Source organism: Onychomys torridus, chromosome 2 (genome assembly GCF_903995425.1).
Source record: "Onychomys torridus chromosome 2, mOncTor1.1, whole genome shotgun sequence".
NCBI lineage: Eukaryota > Metazoa > Chordata > Mammalia > Rodentia > Cricetidae > Onychomys > Onychomys torridus.
The window spans coordinates 119,140,625-119,161,615 of record NC_050444.1 but is presented as its reverse complement, the minus strand read 5'-3'; the positions used below and the strand labels follow the sequence as shown (position 1 = coordinate 119,161,615).

Genomic DNA, 20,991 nt, shown 5'->3' with positions numbered 1-20,991 from the left:
TCAAGGCAAACTCCATTTCTGTTACTGAACTGTGTGCTCTCCCACTACAGCACACGTCACTTCTGAGATCTCAAAATGCCTGGTCATTTCTTATCATCAGTTAGCAAGCAAGCAATTCTGTAGCAGAATTCAATTCAATTCTGCCCTTGCCTACTTATGAGCAGCATCAAGTCTCAAATGTTAAGGTCTCGGTTGCACAGGACTATTTAGGCATCAGTCTGGAGTCCAGGCTTCAAGGTTTCCGACCAGCTGGCTACAAGCAGCTCCCTACAACTCCCTGGTTTGGCTTAGTTTGTTTGCTAGGGTAGCTCACAGAACCCAGGGAAAAAGCATTTGTTGGTTTATTGTAAGGCCACAAATAAGGTCTTGGATGAAGACACACACGGAACTGTATGGCAGGGGTATGTGGATGAAGACACACACGGAACTGTATGGCAGGGGTATGGCTGCTCCTGGGACGTGGATCAGTTCACTTTCATCAGTCTCCACAGATTTCAGCTCTCTGAACTCTTCCACTGGGTTTTTTTTTTTTTTTTTTTATGGAGACTCTACTACATCGGCATGACTGAAGCACGGGCAACTGTGTACCAGTGTGACTGGACAGAAGGTAGGGTCTGATGCTCAGAGACAGAGACGCCAGCACACCTTGTCTGTTCAGATTCTTCATGGCCTCTATGTACAGTGTGCCTTTCTTTCTGGTATGGGGCAGGAAGCCATGTGGAATGAAGGTCTTAGGATCTACTATTAGACAAGGTAGGACAAGAGTGTCTTTCTGGTAAGATGTAAGACAGGAAAAGCAGGAGAAGGTTATAATACAATTATGGTTTTAGTAATCTGACATGGGGAAGAAAAACATTAATTATTATGGTATGGCTTGAGGAGAAAAAGGAGCAGAGCAAAGGAAAATAGAAGGCCAGAGAGAGGTTTTTCTCTGAAGCATAAGTTGCCCCAGCATCAGAACAAAGACACTTTCTATCCTCTATGGCTCTAAACCTGCTTCCTAAAGTAAAGACCAAATAGTTTAACAAAAGGTATACTTACTGTTCCAACCATTTTGGAGCCATGGAAACTGTGTATGTGTGTGTGTGTGTGTGCATACATGCATACATGCATACCATATATATGCATGCACACATACATTTAGTTTTGTGAACACAGAGGGTATCTTACAGGCTAGAGAACGTGATGGAGGGAAGACATATGTTAGTGACAGTAATTAATTCCACTCGTGAATACACACTCACAGAGAAGCATGGATTTGGAGATTATTTTCATTAAAGGCTCTCTGTGATCTGAGAGGAAACGGAGTCCTTATGTCCACAGGCTGCACTGTATGGGTGAGGCCTTTGCACATGCACATGCGTTTCTTTGATGTGGCTGCACTTCAGGATCATGTGGAGCATGGTTCTTCCTCTGCAGACTTCAGAGTGAGGTGCAGAGCTTCAGAAGCAGAGGCCAGAGGCCAAGGTTGGAGTCTGTGCTGTGCACTTACTGATCAGTTGTTGTTGGAAAAAATATTTATCTTTGAGTTTTAGTTTTTTCCTTTATAACTACACAAAGCTTGTCATCTCAGGTTGCTAGGGAGATGGAAACATTTTATAGCTGTGCTTGCTGGGTCACACAGTAGCCATTTGCTCTAAGAGGCTAGTGCAAAATGAGATACACTGTAAATGTAAAATGTAAGGCCTATCAAGTATGTAGCAGGAAGAAAATCTTACTGGCTCCACATTGAAGTGGCAACACTTTGTGTCTACTGAGATAAGTGAGAGGCACTACAAAACTGAATTCACTTTAGTTTTTAATGTGGCCACTAGACATTTGAAAGGTATAGTTTCTGTTGCTGTGATAAGCACTGACCAAAAACAAACTCAGGGAGGGAAGACTTTAGTTGTCCTATAACTCCCAGGTCACACTCCATCACTGAGGGAAGTCAGGGCTGGAGTTCATAGCAGGATCTAGAGGCAGGGACTGAAGCAGGCACCATGGAGGGGTGCTGCTTACTGGCTTGATCCACCTAGATTGCTCAGCCTGCTTTCTTAAACACTCCAGGACTATCTGCCTAGGGGTGATGCTGCCCACAGTAGGCTGGGCCTTCTTACGTCAACCATTAACCATTGACTTGCCTACAGGCCAATGTGACAGGCACTGTCTCCTCTGAGATTCCTTCTTCTCAGATGATCCTAGCCTCTGTCAAGTTGACAAAAGACTAAACAATACACAGTTATTACTTATTGGTGACTTGCATCCCATTTCTTCAGACCAGTGCTATGCTCTGTGACTGTGAAGTATTGTATAAATGTTAGTTCTAGCCTGGAGACATATAGAAGATGTTGCCGTGTAGGTTGGGATTCCATTTTCATCAAAAGGTTATTTATTAACAGTCACTACATTTTTAATGTAAGCTTGTATGCAGACATCTTAGTCTTCCTCCTGATATATAATAGTGAATGAATAATTCATTTATGTGAGCAAACTTGAGTGTACTGGGTCACAATGATGTGAGCACTGTGTCCTGTAGTAGGTAGAATTCTTTTGGCTATACACCACAGATATAGTGCAAATCGATTTAATTAAAAAAAAAAAAACTGGGTGTCTTATAAGTATGGAAAGGCAGTGGGTTTCTGGAATTACTGCACTTGGAATGCTGTCTTCTTAGCTCTTTCTTTCTCTCCAACTTACTTCTTTTAGTTGGTGACAATTTCTTCTCAGATCTCTTGTCCTGATGTGTCAGAAACATAGGTCCTAGGCCCGCTGTCTATAATCTTTGCTCTACAGCAGGATTCAGTCTGACTTACTCTCTAGTTTTCAGTACACCCTGTTGACCTAGCTTCGTTTTAGATATTGTTCTGGGTAGGACTGGGGCAGTTCCAATTCCAGTCACAGAAGAGGAGACTTTTCCAGAAAGAGTGCTTCTTTTGATTGGTTAAAAAAAAATGTACTGTGTCTACTGTTTTTAGATATGACTTGTCTCCCAAAGGTTTGTGTGCTGAAACATTGGTCCCCACTATTGTACTGCTAGAGCAGTGGACCCTTTAAGAGGTGGGTTTAGTGTAAAGAAACTGAGTCATGAGGACTCCAAGCTCTTGAATGGATTAATATTGCTTCATGTTTAGTGGCCCATGGGTATGGACTCATGCTGGGTATCAGTCTATAATTCTAGTTACTCAGGAGGCTTAGGCAAGAAGATCCTGAGTTCAAGGCCTATCCTAGTGTGAATTCAAAGCTAGCCTGGGTAACTTAGGAAGATCCTTTCTCAAAATAAAAAAAAATAAAATAAAATAAAAAAGATGGCTAGGGATACAGTCTTGTGGTAGAGCACCTGCTTAGCTTATAGCATATGCAAGGCCCTGGGTTTAATTTCCATAGCACAAAAAGTAGGTTTATTCCTGTGAAGAGTGGTCTGTTATCAAGACCTTGACTTTTTTGGTTCCTTGTTAAGCTAATGTGCCCTTCTGTGTTCCAGTTCTCTTAACACTTTTTTCCTATGTTGTACCAAGGGAGCCTTAGCCAACTGTACCATGCTGTTTGGTCCTTCTGGTCACCAGGATTGTGAGCCTTATAAACCTCTTTAGAAGGACCTGAACTCACATCCTTTGTTATAGCCACATAAAACAGGCAAGGACCACAGTGGTAACGAATACATACAGTCAACAAGTACACTGGAAAGCTTCATTTGGAAAAAGAGCAAATTATGGCTCACAGAAGTTCTATATTTTGCCCTATTTCAAACTCCCAGGCTAGATGCTCAAGTCTCTTTAAAGCCCACATTTAAAACAAATACACCAAGAGCATCCTAGTAAATTGGGTTGTGCAGACTTGAATTTTATGGCGTTAGCTCTTGCCCACCCCCATTAGATCACTTCCCTTTGAACCTGATGGTGGGGATTGCAGATGGAAGAAGTGGCCCCTGGTAACACCAGGGGAATTCTTCTGGAACTGGGCATTGGTACCACTGTGCCCTGCAGCCTTGTAGCCAAAGCCTGAAAGGAAATGGGAAAGAAAGCATACCAATTACTGTCTTTCAACTACTGAGCTTCAGATATTGTTAGTGCTACATATATGTATATATGTATGTATGTATGTATGTATGTATGTATGTATGTATGTATGTATATATGAACTTACTTTCCATCATTACATGGTTCTCTGTGGTCTACAGCTTATGGGCATGGTGATTGTAGCAACAGAGGTGAACATTATATTCTGTCACTTATGTATGGTCTAAGGGGATATTCTTTTAGAGTTATGGTTCATACATCACTCAAAAAGGGGAGTCTGGAGGATGTGAAGCTGGTCCAAAATAAAAAGAAAATTCAAGCTAATAGAATTTGAAAAGACAAAAAAAAAATCTGTTTTCTTCAATCCCAGAGAAATACAAGATGGCAGTGTGTGGCAGCTTTGTTGGGTGAATCCATTTTTAAAATTCTGAGAGTCTGACCTGAGCTTGTCAGGAAAGCGTCCCTCTGCATACAGCGCCATGGTCTTCACCAGTACTGGCTGGGAAGCAGCAAACCAGAGTGTTTCCTAGAGATACCAACTTCCCAGGGAAGTTGTTCACTCACTCTCCAGGGCTCTGTCAGACATGGAGTACTAACACGGCCCTTCTGTCATGGAGTAAACTGTCTGGAGTGGGAAGACACACGTGTAGACTGTCAGTTTCAGTATTGCATGTTATGATATGTTAGGAATTGTACCATGTTCTATGGGACCTCATGGGATTCTATCTACCCTAGTTCTGAGGACTTGAGGATTCCATGGGGGGTGGTGGTGTGTGTGCTGTCCACAGAGAGACCTGACGAGCAGGCTGGGCTTGGACAGGTGGGGGATCCAGGGATGCCAAATGTCTGGACTTCAAGACTGAGGTAGGGATTCTTGCAAGGTGACTTAGTGGGTGAAGGCACTTTGCTGTCAAGGTTGCTGACCTGGTAGAAGGAAAGAAACATTTCCCTCAAGTTGTGCTCTGACCTCCACATGCCTGCTGTGGTACACACACACACACACACACACACACACACACACACACACACACACACACACTAAAGCAATAAAATGTAATAATAATCATTAAAAAAGACAGCAGTGAGGTGAAACAAGAAGCAGGTGAAGAGTACATTGTGTTAGACACCTAGCTCCGAGGTTCTCAGCCTTCCTAACGCTGTGGCCCTTTAACACAGTTCCTCATGGTGTGGTGACCCGCCCCCCATAAATTATTTTCATTGCTACTTCATAACTGTAGTTTTGATGCTGTTACGAATCATAATGTAAATATCTGTGTTTTCCTGTGGTCTTAGGTGACCTCTGTGAAAGGGTTGTTGCGGTTGCACCCCCAGAGGTGAAGAACTGCTAACCTAGATAGAGGGCTGAGTCCTTGTCTTTTTTAGAGTTTTTATTGCTGTGATAAAACTATTACACCGTGACCAAAAGCAACTTGAAGAGTGTCTTAGCTACTGTTCTATTGCTGTGAAGAGACACCAAGGCCAAGGCCAGGCAACTCACAAAAGAAAGCATTTTTCTGGGGGCTTGCTGACAGTTCCAGAGGATTAATCCATGATCACCATGGTGGGGAGCGTGGTAGCAGGTGGGCAGGCTGAGAGCTTACATCCTGATTCTCAGGCATCAGGAGAGAGAGAGAGAGAGCGCAGCACTTTGAGCCTGGTGTGGGCTTTTGAAACTTCAAAGCCCAACCCCAGTGGCACACCTCCTCCAACAAGGCCACACCTTAATCCTTCCTAAACAGCTCCATCAACTGGGATGAGCATTCAAATATTCAAATATACGGAGCCTATGGGGGCCGTTATCATTCAGATCATCACAGGGAGGAAAGGGTTTATTTCATCTTGGAGAGGAGTGTTGCTTACTGGCTTGTTCCTCCTGGCTTGCTCAGTTTTTTTTTTTTTAATACCATCCAGGACCGCCTGCTCAGGGGTAGCACCACCCACAGTGAGCTAGGTTCTTTCACACCCTGCAGACTTGTCCACAGGCCAGTTATATGGAGGCATTTTCTCCATTAAGAGTCCTTCTTTCCAACTGACTCCAGCTTGTGTCAAGCTGACACAGAAAGCAGCCAGCACAGTCCTATAATTGGGTTTGCATTTCCAGTGTGAATCAGTTTGCTCCCTCGTCTGACTTGTTTTTTCTTATCTCTAATTGAAAGGGATCTCCTGCCCTCTACAGTTCCTTCCTACTTTAACATTCTGTCTATTTCTCTGGCTGTAGAACCCTTAATCCCATGCTAGCTTCTAGATCTCCTGGCCAGCAAGGCCCAGACTATAACAAGAGCGGGGAGAGGTGCACGGTGTGGATGGGGGTGGGCAGGGACAAGAAGCTAAATGGATGCTGTATCTTCCCCACTAGAAGTAGCGGATTTCTTCGTGGGTCACCTGACAGGGAGCCGGTGGGTGGCTTTAGCCTCTCAACATGCAGGTGGAATACATCTTGCTCTGCTTGCGGCATGGGTGAAATTTAATAGCATTCCCCTGCCTGCCAAAAAAATTTAAAGTACTACACATCAAAGTATTTAATGATAAATAATATGAAGCCTGAAATGTACTTTAATACATTGAGGAGGGCTAGGGTGAGGTACAGCTTAGTGGCTTAGCATGCATGAGGCTCTGGATTGCAAGGGAAAAGACTAAGTGCATGAATGAATGAATGAGTGAATACATGAAGTTGGGTTATACATGTGAAAGAAGGTTGATTATGTCTTGGTATTAATGGTGAGTTGTGGGTACAAAGGAATCAACTACATCATTTAATCTACTTTTGTGTGTGCTTGATAACTTCTATAATAAAAATTAAAAAATAAAATAATAAAATAGAAATGCTTCCCTCTCATTACCTAACCTTCTCATTCATTATTATTATTTTTTGGACAGATGGAGAATGAATCAGATTCTCACTTGGCCATATAAAACAGTCTCAGAACTCTTGTGTCGTAAATAGCTACAAACTGTTTTAAGTTAACTTGGATGGCTTCAACTGCTCTAGACTACACTGGAATTATATAGGTAGATGGAAGAGATAGAATCCTGTACAAAGGAAGGAGCTTAGACTAGGGAAGTCGCAGGTGACATGAACCAGGATTGCAGGTCCGAGCTAGGCCTGTCTCGAAGAAGCCTTTGGGGACCTTAGGGCATCACTGGCCTTGGAGTCAGGTGCAGCAGACACAGCTATGTACTTGCTGAAGCGCAGCAGAAAACACCACAGGCAGCCGCCAACCTAAGCTCGTTCTGTCCTTGATGTCACACAATTTTAATAGCTGCCTTATTACTTAGATGTAACAATTTTATGAGTGAGCTAACAGAGTCTTAAGTTCTAAAACTTGCCTGTGTCATATAGAGAAGGAATTCCTAGTCACTGTTGTGGTGAATGCAGACTCGAGATTCAGAGGTCAGGTGGAACATTATATCCCCTTGGGGGCTAGAATGGCTGCTTGTAACAGGAAGAAGAAAAGAGTGGTTCACCACAGGGCTTTCTTTCTTTCTTTCCCTTAACTAATCTAGAGATAATTATCACATGGCTGCCATGGATTTCTGGGGCTCGGGGTTCTTATGTCTTTTGCTTCGGTGCCAAAGCCTTTTATCCTGAAGCCCATCTCATGGTGTGAGATGCCTGTGGGAGCTCCAATGTCCAGCCAGAAGAAAAAGCAAAAGATTGGAAGCAGGATGTTGTACCTGCATTTGCTTTTAAGGATCAATGCCAGCAACCGCTCACATGGCTTCTTTCTATATGAGAGTGGCTACAGCTTAGCCCCTTGTGTATGTCTAGCAGATTGTAGAAAGCAGCTTGTGGCAGGTCCACACCATGAGAGACAAATGAAACGTGCATTCTTTATTCTGAATGGTTAGACTCCCAGCCGAGTGGGTTCTGTTAACCCTGAATATGGAGAGGGATGTAGGTGGATCCCTGCAATAACTGTTTAGCCCAAACAGCTCATTTTAGAGCTCTGGTCTCTTGGAATAAAATTCTTGTTGTAAGACCTTTCAAAAATTGAACAAGGTTAAAACACAAGCAGCCCAAGAATTCAGTTTAATGTCCAGAAAGGCTAGATTCTTCCAGCCACATGTAGCCAGGAGGCAGCAGCACTTTGGTGTTCTAGACTGAACACCAGCACTCAGACTTGGTTCCCTCTGTGTCATCACCACACGGTAGCTGCCAGGTGTTCCATGTGCTTTGGGCCCCAGCGCTTGGCTAGGCACAATGGGGTTTTGGGGAAAAGCTTCAGATTGTAAGTGTCTCAAACATAAAAACCATACATAATGAAGCAGGGCTAATAGGAACATCCAAGATTTAGTCCTGTGCTGGCTTGCACCTGATTTGGGGGAGCTCTACCTAAAAAAGGTAAACATTTATCTGTTTCTCCCTGATAGAGAGCAGCTGAGCTCTGAAGTGGTCTATTAGCATTTGCCAGTTTGCGTAGCTGAGGTTTCTTTGCGTGAAAGAAGACATGAAACCAGCCAGTGTTTCTGTGAGTTACTTAGTTATCTTTAATTAGATGTAATCACTTATTTCACACACTTGGTTATTCAAAGAAAAGCACATACGACTGCATGAAAGGAATCACATTCTCATATAACTGAACACACAGCAGTGGGCAGAAATGATGAATTGTAGAAAGGACCCAGGGTTGCAGAAAACACCCTGTACAAGGTTTCAGGCTGCTGACTTCACTGAATCTAGAATTCAATTTGCTTCTTTCTATTTCCTCAGCTTCTTATGAGTCTTTTTCACATCCTAATGTTTGCTGAAGATGGGTGTAGACATAGCCTCTAACCTGCGCTGGCAAGCTGGATTCATCATCCGGGACTCCTTCAGGATTGCTGCCTGCTTTTTAGTGGCATCATTTACACTATCACTAGCTCTTACTTGTTTCAGTAATTCTTTTGCATACAACACATTGCTTAGGCCAATGGTTTTACCATGTGATCTCCATGGGATACTGATGCAATGGCAACACAGGCATATTGTCATGCTACAAACATTTTCTTGAAAAGTCAAAAGACATGCCAAATGTCCAGGCCAGCCAGTGATATAAAGCCAGACCCTGTCAAAAACAAAAAAAAACAACAAAACATAACAAAAACCCAAACCAAAACAAAAAAGGCAAATACTAGCAAGCGACATTGGTAACTATATCTGAAATAAGTGAGCTCATTAAGGGTGGATTATTCTGTTAACTAAAGATAGTCCCCAAATACCATTTTGTATTTTCATTCTCTTGGGTGCTTCCTGCTGCACCTAACATGCAGCAGGCATGGTGCAGGGCCTGCTAAACTGTGATGTGGATTGTCTTTATGTAACTGCCAGAGTTGCTTAAAATACTTGCATGGGACATTGGCAATATTAGGCTACTACTACTGCAGCCTGGGAAGCCAGCTCCCAGAACTGCTCCAGGGTAGCAAAAAGAATGCCTCAGAGTAGTGAAGGCTTAGGAAAAATTCTTATTTGAGGGCTAGACTTTTCTATCTGAGGGAAAAATAAGGAAACACACATGCTTTCTGACAGTAACTTTCTCTTTTACTTCATTTAAAAAATCTCTTTCTGAAAATCTATCTCCACATAGCTACATTCTTTATATATAGCTGTATGTCTCTCTTTACATACATACATCTCTCTCCTGCACAGCCATATACTTCTATATACAGTTACATCTTTTTTTGTATAGCTCCACATCTCTCTTCTATACACATTTTTTTCTCTCTACTCTGCTACATTCCTCCACACACTACTACATCATTCACTCACTCTCTTTTTCACATACCTCCCTACCCTATATCCACATCTCTGTCCTACATACTCATCTCTTTTCTATACAGCTTTATCTTCTTTGTCTCCACACAGTTACAAATCTCTACACATTCTCTCTCTACACACTCAGCTACATCTTCCTTTCAGCATACACACACACACACACACACACACACACACACACACACACACATACACACACACTGCAACATCCAAACTCTGGACAATTATATGTTACAATTTCAGGGTCTGACCCATTCTCATAACACATGATAAGTCACACAGTTTCTCTCAGGCTAGGGAGGTCTCACTGACTGGGCATGGTGAGTAAAGTAACATGTAGCTCTGAGTGGTCAGGGTTCCCAGATGGGAAATGACATTGAAACCCAGGACCTAAGCAATAAACAATTAGTTGGCTGTACCTTGAGTGGTAGGGGTACATGCAGAAAGTTCATTACTGCAGAGGGTTATGTCTACCGAAGTTGTTGGTGCCTGGCCTTGATTCAACAAACACTTGGGAACTTGTCTTTGTGTATTCTCTGCAGGGGTAGCTAGTCTGTTTTGAATTTGTTTTGAGCCAGCTAAATGTGTAAAAGACTGTCTTTGTGACTGAGAATACTGTTACTTTGTTATGTCAGTTATGAAAAAAATCCCAGTATTGTTTCTGTTCATCAGAATTATACAGCTTAAGCAGAAATCATCTTCCTGACCATCCACAGCTATAAGTGTGCCTAATAGATGGAATATATACATGAGATAAACACACAAGCAGTGGGAAAACACCCATGGCAGTTCTTAGGGGAGAAATGTAGTGGCATATGAGAAAAATTACAGACTGGTACAGCCACTCACTTACAATCAGTGACCCCATGGTCTTTCCCAAGTGGGGTTTCCCATCAGAGAGTTATTCATCTGGTAGGTTGACCTGTTGAATATAAGTTGTCACCTTCTGTATACTCCCACAGCCTCTGGTAAAGCTATCACTGCCAGCAGCTCTCAGCATAATACATAGTTAAGAATGCTATGACAATTCTAAAGCAGTTTTTTTTTTTACATGTAAACATGTATGAAATCTTGAAGCATCTTAAAATTGATAGGTCATATTTGCATCTGTATCATGTTTTTCTTTCTGAATGCTGTGACTTAAAATGAATTCTTAGATTTGATAAAAAGCAACATTTGAAAGGTTTCCTGTTCATTATGTGCTTTTGTGTGTCTTTAAAAGTTTTTAAAGTTAAATTTATTTGTGCAGGTGGGGTAGGAGTGTGTGAGGTCAGAGAGTGACTCAATAGGAGTTTATTCTTTCCTTCTTCCATGCGGGTTCTGGGAACGGAACTCAGGTCACCAGGCTTGGTGTCAGTCATCACAATGCCCGCTTTCATGCATCTTACTTTGTTTCATCCTGTGAGGGAGAGAACAAGAGTGTGGCTGTGAGTCCATGCCAGGTCATAGAAAACTTGTATATGCATGTTTGGACAGCACTCAAACATAGGTATACTATTTCCCTCAAAGCCCATGACTTTTCTCCACATCTCTTTAATCCCTGTGTGCTCAGATTGGCATTATGACATGTCAAATGTAACAGAAGCCAAACTGCTTTCAATGTTAAGAGTTTGTTTTTTATATCTTTGTGGCTTCAAACTCTTCTTCACCATCTTTCTGCCTCTGTGTCCTAAGTGCTGGAGAAACAGGCATGCATCACCAAGCCTGTCTCAAGCTTTACTTTTTATTTTTAAAAATTTATTTATCTGAAATAACATCTCATTGTGTAGCCTCACCCACCCTTAAACTTTCTATCCTGTCCTAGCCTCTTGAGTGCTGGCATTATAAGTGTGTGTTACTATACCCCATTGTGGAGTTACTTGGTTACTTTTTAAAAACTAAACTATATTTTAAGTAGTTTTAATTTACAATTGCCAATATAGTATGGGGGTGGGCTAGGAGCTTGCTTTTGATAAAAAATAAAAGCATTTTCCTTCTAGTCATCCCCCCACCTCTTTGGGTTTTTGAGACAGAGTTTCTCTGTGTAGCCCAGGCTGTCCTGGACCTGGCTTTGTAGACCAGGCTGGCCTCCAACTCAGATTTGTCTCCCTTTTCCTCCTGAGTGCTGTGATTAAAGGTGTGTACCACCACTGCCCAGCTCTTCTAAGGGCTTTGAATTGAACCAAGGGTAACCAAGCATCAACTTTTAGGTGTACAACCCGAAATGTTCTTTGAACCAGTTGTTTATAAATCAAGAGTGCATATGAGGAAGGCGTATCTATCCGAAAATTTCAGGCTTCGCTGGGCACAGGCTGTCACATGGGCAGTACAGCCAGGGCAGATCCCTTTTCACTGGTCACCCTGAGAAAGGAACGCCAGAGAAGTGCGGTGACCCCACTGGCTTGAAGATTCGTTCTCACAGTGGAGCTATCACTGTAGCCTTGTGTAGCAGCCAAGTGTGACCAGAAAATTCGACATTTGAGTCCTGATATCTGTGTGAGCTTGGGTGAGAGACTCAGGGACTCCAAGTTTGCTTAAAAGTAAGATGGCATTTGCAGGGCTCTCAGGGGTGTGAGAGATGAGCAAGAAAGGGAACCTGAAAATGGGAACTAACTAATGAGTTATCTTTATTACTACCAGTCTTGAAGGAAGCACAGGTTTCAGGATGAGTTGTCTTGGAAAGTATGCCCTACCTAGAAAACTGGTTTTGCCTTCCAGGAGACCTAGCACTTGGTCAGACACCCAAAACAGACATCTCTACTCCCAAGTAATGTTAAGTAGGGATTTTCTTGCGTTGGTGATACCATGGCATGCTCATCATCTTCCAGCTCACTGCCTGCTTGCTCTTGTGTGTTGCTATATGTAACTCTCAGCAGCTGCTCCAAGTTACACATGCGATTTTTTTTCTGAAACCTTGATCTGCTGGGGTGTAGCAAATGGGAGCGCTTGAATGATTGGAGTTTTCCCCTCTGGACATCATTTAGAAGAGAAGAAGGAGAGGATAAGTTTTGAGAAGATAGAAAATTTGAGCCCAAGAGACTCCTGAAAGTCTGCACCTTCGGTTTTACTGCCAGGAAGAGAATGGGTTGGGTCCACCCTGATGTTGAAGAACAGAGGGAGAAAAGATTCCCAGGTGGTCCTCTTTCTTCTTGGCTGTGGCTCAGAGGTGTAGGTTTTGTCACCGGTCTTGGTCCTGTTCTTGGACCTTCAGGTGAGACTTTGAAACTGCAAGTCTGAGGTCCAAATGTCTGTGAGGGTTGGCAGGAAGTAGAGCCGTAGGCTGGGAATTGGTGGTGGGATGTGGTGCTCAAACTAGATCCTGGGAACCTTCTGGAAAGATGTGTAAACTTAAAGTTCTTCTTTTTTAAAGTCCAGACAAACCAAACATGTCTGGGATACAGCTGGGAACTGCTCAGTTCAGTGCTTCAGGTCATGTCCCACTAGTTGACAACCTGATATGACTCTGAGGTATGCTGCCCACAGAAGTTTTAATGCTGTTCGTCAACTTACATTGGCCACAGCAGAAGACTAAAGGACCGTGTTTCAGAGACCTGGCTTTGAAGCAGAAAGAATGCACCAGGGACTTGGTCCTCATTTACCATCTAGTTTGGAAGAATTCTTTGTTATCCATTTGTTCAGGTGAACCCAGGCGTCACAGTGTAGAGAGCTGTCACAATTAAGAACACTGGCACTGCTCAGTAGCAGAGGTTGTGCTCATCAGAGAGACAGGCAAATGTTTACCATCAGAACCTGTGGTGAGAATTAGATCTGTATCCTTACTGAGTGTAAACACACACACACACACACACACACACACACACACACACACACACCATTTCCCACACTCCAAAACCTAATTATTTTTTCAATTTATTTCCTTTTGGTGAAAATCATGACTATGAACTGCTGTTTATATTACAATTTACCAGGAGGCCAAAATATGAATTAAATTAAAAAAAAAATATATCACTGGACTAAGGCCAAAGATATGGCTCAGTGGTTATAGTGCTTGCTTGAATTTGTATCTCCAAAACCCACACAAAATGCTCCGTGGGTATGGCAGCTCACTTGTAATCTCAGCCTCCAAGGCAGAGACAGAGGATCCCCAGAACAAGGTGGCTAGCAAAACTAGCGATATTTGTGAGCTTTGGGTTTGATTGAGAGACCCTGCATTGAAGAATAACATGGAAAAGTGGCCTAGGGTGATTCCTGATGTCAACCTTGCATCTCTGCATGTACACCTCATACATTTGCACCCACATATATGCAAACACATACATGAGCACACCACACACACACATGCAAAAAGGAAGGTGATGATACAGTATTTTTGTTTTTTCACTAGTAGGTTAATTTAGTTTTTGCTCACTATTTGTGCATTTACTAACTGCTTGGGTACTCTCTGGTTGTCATGGAACACAAGGAAAACATGGACTTTTCTTCATAAATACTCCAAATGTAACTGGAAAAATAGGCCTGCAGACATGTAAAAACCCAAGGCAGAAAAATCACCTTACCTTATACAAAATGCTTTTTACATTGTCATCTATCAAAATGATAACAAATAAAGCAGGACAGGTTTTAGTTTAATTTTAAAGGTAGGAAATTATTTGCATCTTTGAAAACGTGATTTAATGAGCTCTAAAGTACAGTAATAGTTGGAAATATAGCAATAAGTCATTTATATGATAGTAATAGTAGGAATAACAGGTAATGATAATAGCATTTGTTAAGGATTTCTATCTGGTAATAATTTACTTAAGGACTGGAGAGATGGCTCAGTGGTTAAGAGAGCTTGCTGATCTTCTAGGGGACCTGAGTTCAGTTTCTGGCATCCATGCTAGGAGGCTTGCCAGTCTATAACTCTAGCACCAAGGATGTGGCTCTTTTCTCATCTTTGCATTCACATGGCATCCACAGATATACCTACATTAAAAAAATATTTTAAAATTGACTTAATCCTCACTTTGACCTTTTCCATGGGAAAAGTAAGACAGATTAGGTGATCTGGCCAGAGCCTGAGTGCCCTGGACTCATTGCTGAGTGGTTTGGTTCCAGAACCTCATTCTCCATCACTGTTCCCAGAAGTGAAGGGGTGTACAGTCATTGCTTACCTTCATTTGATAGCCTCACTGCCAAATGTGGGTGAAATTTGCTCAGGAGAGAACTTTGGTTGGGGGTATGGAAGAAGAGAGACTGAACATCTCTCAGAGTGGACACTCACCATGCAGTTAGTGAAATCAACCAAAGAGTCACCCCAAAGGGGACGTCCAATCCTTTGTGTACATCCCCATATGCAATATTTTATTCTTTTTTTCTTTCTTTTTTTTTTTTTTTAAACAAGAGCACAAATCCACTTTTATTTACTTTCATTAGTTTAAATCCGGGAAGGGTACAGCATCACACGGATTCTGTGTCCAATGGCCTTTGCAGGAAGGTTGCTTCGGAATTTGGCACGAACCATGCCACTGTTTCCATGGGCCCGAGTTACTTTCCCTCAGATCACTCTGGTCTTGTTTGGCTTGCCTCCAGGTGTCACTGTGTTGTGACATAAGCACATCTCTTGCCCAAGTAGCATTCACTTTCATCTCGAGCATAAACACCTTCAATTTTAAGAAGAGCTGTGTGCTCTCTCTGGTTCCGGAGACCTCGCTTATAGCCAGCAAAAATGGCCTTGCACCAAAGCCTTCCAGACATATTTGCCTTTTAGAAGTCCTGTTCCCAGCAGGCCTCCACTGGCGCCAAGATGGCGCAATATTCTATTCTTGAGATAAAATAGGTTATGGAGCATTCTGTTAGTTTTTCATTAAATAACTTGTTTATTTATATTGAGGTATGATTTCACTGTGTAGCCTAGGTTGGCCTGAAATTCACTATGTAGACCAGGCTGGCCTTGAACTCACAGAGATCCACCTGCCTCTGCCTCTTGAGTGCTGGGATTAAAGGTGTGTGCCGCCACACTTGGCAATTGTATTTCTCTCTCTCTCTCTCTCTCTCTCTCTCTCTCTCTCTCTCTCTCTCTCTCTCTCTGTGTGTGTGTGTGTGTGTGTAAGCCAGAAATGGGCATCTGATCCCCTGGAACTGGGGTTATAGACAATTGTTTTCTGCCCAACATTGATGCTGGGAGCCAAACTCCAGTGCTCTCAGAGTACCAAGTACTCTTAGGCATTAAGCCATGTCTCCAGCCTTTATAAATCAGCCTTGATCTTGAGAAACATCAGAGTAGGTGTACATGTTCACCTCAGCTTTTACCAGTACTACCTCCCTCTCTGAAGCCCAGGTTCTCATCATTGTTATTATTTGTGTGCGCGCGCTCACGCATGCAGATGCACATGTGTGATCAGTAGTTGATTTCGATTTCTGCTGTGTTTTCTTAGTTGTGGTCCACCCAACTTTTTATTTTTGTTTATACAGGGTCTCTCATTAGTCTAGAGTCTTGGTTCCTCCTTTCTCCACTTCTCCAGTGCTGGAATTATAAACTTGAACCACCACATCTGAATTCCTAATTCCACTCCCTCACTCCCCTCCCCCCACCTTGGAGCTTAAGCTCAAATATTGGTTCTCATGATCAGGAGGAAGTCCTTTATCAGCTGAACCATCTCTCCATCCACCCACGCCTCTCCGAGTTCTTACTAGGAACACAGATACCTTTCTATCTTCTGCTTCTGGAGAAGGGAACACTTTCCTTTCAGCTGCAGTCGTGGGAGGGGCTGGGATTGCAAAAGCACAGGATGGTAGAGCTGTTCTTGAAGACAGGCCAGCGCAGTGACAACAGGAAACATGTATGTGCTTGGTGTAGATGACTAGGTCAGATCCTGTTTGTCTCTTCAGCTCCATCATGCTAATCGTTGTATTCTGTACACTTGCTAGTGCAGAGCAGAAAGATCTTCATGGGGGAAGTGAGCTTTTTAGGAATCTGTTAGAGTTCAGTTGGTGCATGTTCCAAGTTGGTCTCCAAACTCTAGACTTCAGGCTGTTGTAAATTAATCTAGATAGATAGTGTAGTCTTCCTGTGTTCATTATAGCCCAGCTTTGTAGAAATATTAACAGTTATTCTGATTGATTTAGTTTATATTAACTGTAAAGCTAAAAAATAAGATGATATGGCCCAGGGTGTAGCTCAGTGGTACATTCTTTGCTTTCCATATTTGAGATTCTGGGTTCTGTCCCAGAAAAGAAAAAAAAAATGCTGCCTAGCCCATTCATATCTTTCTTTAAATTTTCAAACTTGGGAGATAGATATCCAAAAATACAAAGGCATATGTCTCAGTTTCTTTCACCAATGTGTTTGCAGTTCTGAAGTGTAGCAAAAATAACCCAAAGTGCTCCCTTTGAAAATAATAGTTTTCGCTTTCAGAAATGGTTGTCTCTGAATTCTCTAAATTTAGTGACTATAAAGCCAGCATCTGCCAAGACACATGATGGACATGAGATTTCTGTGGGTCAGTAATGAGTTGAGAACTGTAGAAAGAGATTATTAGGTGCCATTGGAAACTATTTTGTTACTAGGTTTTAAAAGTTATTGCTTCAGTGAAGTAACCAAAATAGCCCAGGCTTACAGATCTGTAAGTCTGAAAGAAAAGCGTTTGTGTTTAAAATCATATCTCAGTTTTTCCTGCCGCCCTTCAAAGTTGTTATAAGCAAGCATTAGCTATGGCTTCAGCTTCTGGTCACACTCCACCTCAGCAGATGGGAGCACACTGGACAGGGAGTGGAGAAGGGATGAAGGGTTCTAGCACCCAGCATCCTTGACCTCTTCTGACTCCTTCTCTACCCACAGGATGTGTGTCCGTGTGATCTTTGAACAAGAAAATGCCCGTCAAGCCAGTGAATTTGTGTTGGTCTATGAGGAGCTGGAGTTTCCAGGGACTTTAGGTTCCAGATGATCTGGAGGGAAGACTCTTAGTTGCTGTTGTTTGATGTGTGTGTGTGTGTGTGTGTGTGTGTGTGTGTGTGTGTGTGTGTGTGTTCTGATGTGATAAAAATAATAACAGCAAGAGAAATCTATGTAAACCAAGAAGCAGGTCAAGCTGGCTTTGTGCCTGTGCCCCATGCACTTTTTTTTTTCTTGTTTCACTGGAAACTGTCAGAGTGCTTCTAAAAGGTTTTCATTTTACTTTATCCAAGTACCAGGAGAGAAAAAAAAAATGATACTCTTAAGTCAACATTTTTATCTAGTCTTTCACCTGAGCTGAGGAGGGAGCCTTCTGAAATACTATCAGGTGAAAACAAACGTTGGCCGATTGCATCTTGAGACCGAACAGAGTTCCTATCTAGAGTGTGGAGGTCTGACTTGCACAATGCTGGCTGGGTCTCTTTAGGAATGCAAACAACACAAGCGGATGGCTAGGCAGACAGGCTTGCAGAGCCTTCCTCAACAAGAGGGCCTTGGCTCTCCAGCTTAATTAACTTTGTGACAGAGCCCTTCCAATAATGACATTTGATAATGACATTTTTTTTTTTCTGTGTCTACAACTGTGAAAGAAAAATAAGGGGTGAGGTTAGAGGATGGAAAGAAAACCTGGTGTAATTTCCTTTCCAGAAATCCCTTAAGTCAGCTGAGTTGGGGAGGCCTTTCTCCTGGCTCCTAGTTAAAGGGTAAGAGACCCAGAAGCGCACATGTTCTCCCATATCCACAGCTCATCCCATGCAGGGAATGTGCAGAGATGCCGCTCTGCTCTGAGTACACAAATGGTCTGCCATCAACAAGATTCTTTTCCCCCTCCTACTGGAGTTGCCAGCCAGTCCACCAGGTTGATCACCACCCAGGCGGCTTTTACTTGCCCAATCCTCCAACAAAGACGAGACGAATTACATGAAATGGGCATGCCTGGCTCTCTGTGATAGTGCCCTGTCTCCCAGGCTCACCGGGCCTGAGACACCTTCCCTCCCCCGCCCCCCTTTTTTTTCTGAAGCAAGCGCGCGCTGACACACCCCTCCCTCCGCGTTGTCGCGGTCCCCTCCCCATCCCGCCCCGCCCCGTTTTCCGCTTTCAGCCTCCCTCCCTTCGACTCTCCCCTCCTTTACTCGCTTCTGTTTATTCCCTCCCCCTCCAGCCACTCCGGGAGCTGCCCGGCTGCTGCCCCGCTGTACCTACACTTCCTCGGGCGCTGTCCAGCCTACGGGTGGCCGGGCCGGCTCCACGCGCTGTGCCCGGGGCGGCGGCTGCGAGCCCTTCCCGGTGGCCGCTCCCTCCTTCCCCTCCTCTTCGCGTCATGTCGGGCACTTGATTATTATTGTTATTATTATTATTATTTTTTGCATCCCTCTCCGTCCCGCCTTCCCCTCCCCCTTTCTTTCCCAGGTTGATTTCTTTTTCTTCCCCCCTCTTCTCCGGGCTTGCCCATGAGCCTCCTCGGGAGCTACCGGAAAAAGACCAGCAGCGATGGTTATGAATCTTTGCAGCTGGTGGACAGTCACGGGGACTCGAGTGCGCGGGGCGCGGCGGCTGGCACGCAGAGGGTGACCGCGGGTGCGGCGCGCAGTCCCGCCCGGCAGCCTCCGCACCGCGCCAGCACCACGGACAGCTCAGGTAGCGGCCACCGTGGCGCAGTCCTCCAACCCGGCTTGCGTGCCCGGCCCAGGCTGGGAGAGGCTGGGTTGTAGGCCACGGCATCTAATACCACGGGGTGCAACGTCTCTAATTTCTTTGGTCCAGGGAGCTAAGAAACGTTAGATCCGTCTGGAGGCTCGGTGACATTAGCGAGCACCTCTTAATCTCCCTAGGCTGCTGAATACACCAGCTGGGGGCGGGGAGACGAGGGGAAGGGAGGGGAGGGGAGGGAGCTAGGGGAGGGTTGCTCCGCGAGGCAAGGCGGCTGCTTTCTCCGCCCAGCAGCAGGGGCCGAGGTGAAGGAGAAGCTCCGGGCGCTGGAGCAGCTTGCCGACGACGCATATTCCAGTTGTTCCCCTGATGCTGCTGTTATTTACAATTATGTAAAGCTCTGCCACGTCTGAACGGTCTGCTAGGGTTAATGGTTCCTTTCTCCCACGGAAGGCTTTACCTGGGATCAAGATCCCTGTTAAACAACACAGCTCTTACGCTCTACACAATGCAATTTGTTTGCTCTGTTTGTTGGCTTTGATCTTATTCTTCGGCATGCTAATCGCTCCTAAAGCCTCTCATACAGGGAAATGGAAATGCACCCAAACTTTGTTATCTGTGTTTCCAAGTCCATAAAATGTTTTAGTGGGTAAGAGACCGCCTAGACACGGGGAGAGTTAGCGATTTGTGTGTCAAAACAGTCATCCAGGAGTCCCTGCTGGCAAAGACTTGTGTAAGAGCTGTTTGTTTACTTTTTTTTCCCCAGGATGGGAACCACAGGGGGCTGGTTCTACTTTTGTGACTGTAATAGTGGCAACTGAGGACTGGTGGGAGTCACGTTGGGATGAAACCAAGTTGGGTTTTATTCCTTCACTTTACAGAGAATTGGTTGTGGATTTTAATTGTGTAATGTCTCTCCTTGGGCTATCATTTCCTATTTCCCTCTTCCCGAAAGTGACATGGAATACTATTCACAGATGTTCAGACGTTCTGGAGTGAAAGGGAGCTTACTAGTTAAGCGGTGGTTTAAATTGAAGAGGGTGTAGTGGGAGGTTCTCTCAGACTAACATACAGCTATTATTGTTCCTGATGGACTGCTTGTTTTCTGGGGGTTGAGGGGTGATCCTGTGTTTGGTTATTTGAGCTGCAGTTTTCTACATGGATGCTATTTGTATTTTGACTAGACATGGCCCTCCTTCAACTCATTAGCAGATTCGTGTACTCAGACCCATAGTCCTTTTGGGGAAATTGAAATGGGCACATTTCCAAATGAGTGCAGAGAAGCCCCACATCAGGGAGAGGAAAAATGAGTCCATGCTTTTTTCTCTTTTTCCACAACAATCATTTTAGGAGTGGGAATTTGTTTTTTAAAGTACATTACATTATAGGGAAAAACATATACTTTTTGTAGGAAATACACACACACACACACACACACACACACACACACACACACATTTCCTGGGTCCAGTGGTGCCCAAACACAAGATTAAACTTTATAGGAGAATTCAGTCAGGAACAGTCTTTTGAGTGTGGGTTGTTATTTGATAGGGACAACTATTCTAACACACAAGGCCTAGTTAGGTCCTGGACTTTTGAGGACTGGCTCCTCCCCACCCCCACTAAATCAGGGTTTTCAGTAGGTGGTGAGAACAATGAGTTGCCTTGTTCAAGGGTGGAGGTGGGAAGGAAGGTACAGTTATCTCTAAAGTGCTGTT

At 43.7% G+C, this 20,991-nt stretch overlaps 1 protein-coding gene and 1 pseudogene across 5 annotated transcripts in view; one reads left to right on the top strand and one right to left on the bottom strand.

Annotated features, from left to right (window-relative positions):
• The window catches only part of Dnajc6 (DnaJ heat shock protein family (Hsp40) member C6), a 160,525-nt gene that overhangs the window by 38,286 nt on the left and 101,248 nt on the right, over nucleotides 1-20,991 (top strand). Inside the window, exon 1 of one of the 5 annotated variants that reach the window (XM_036177392.1) lies at nucleotides 18,999-19,261. The exons of the other annotated variants lie outside the window; for them this stretch is intronic. Within the exon in view, the coding sequence (XP_036033285.1) occupies nucleotides 19,075-19,261 (187 nt within the window). The 5' untranslated portion in view covers nucleotides 18,999-19,074. Of the gene's footprint in view, nucleotides 1-18,998; nucleotides 19,262-20,991 lie in introns of those variants that run through there. 5 annotated transcript variants of the gene reach the window in all.
• LOC118577266 lies at nucleotides 15,070-15,478 on the bottom strand (annotated as a pseudogene).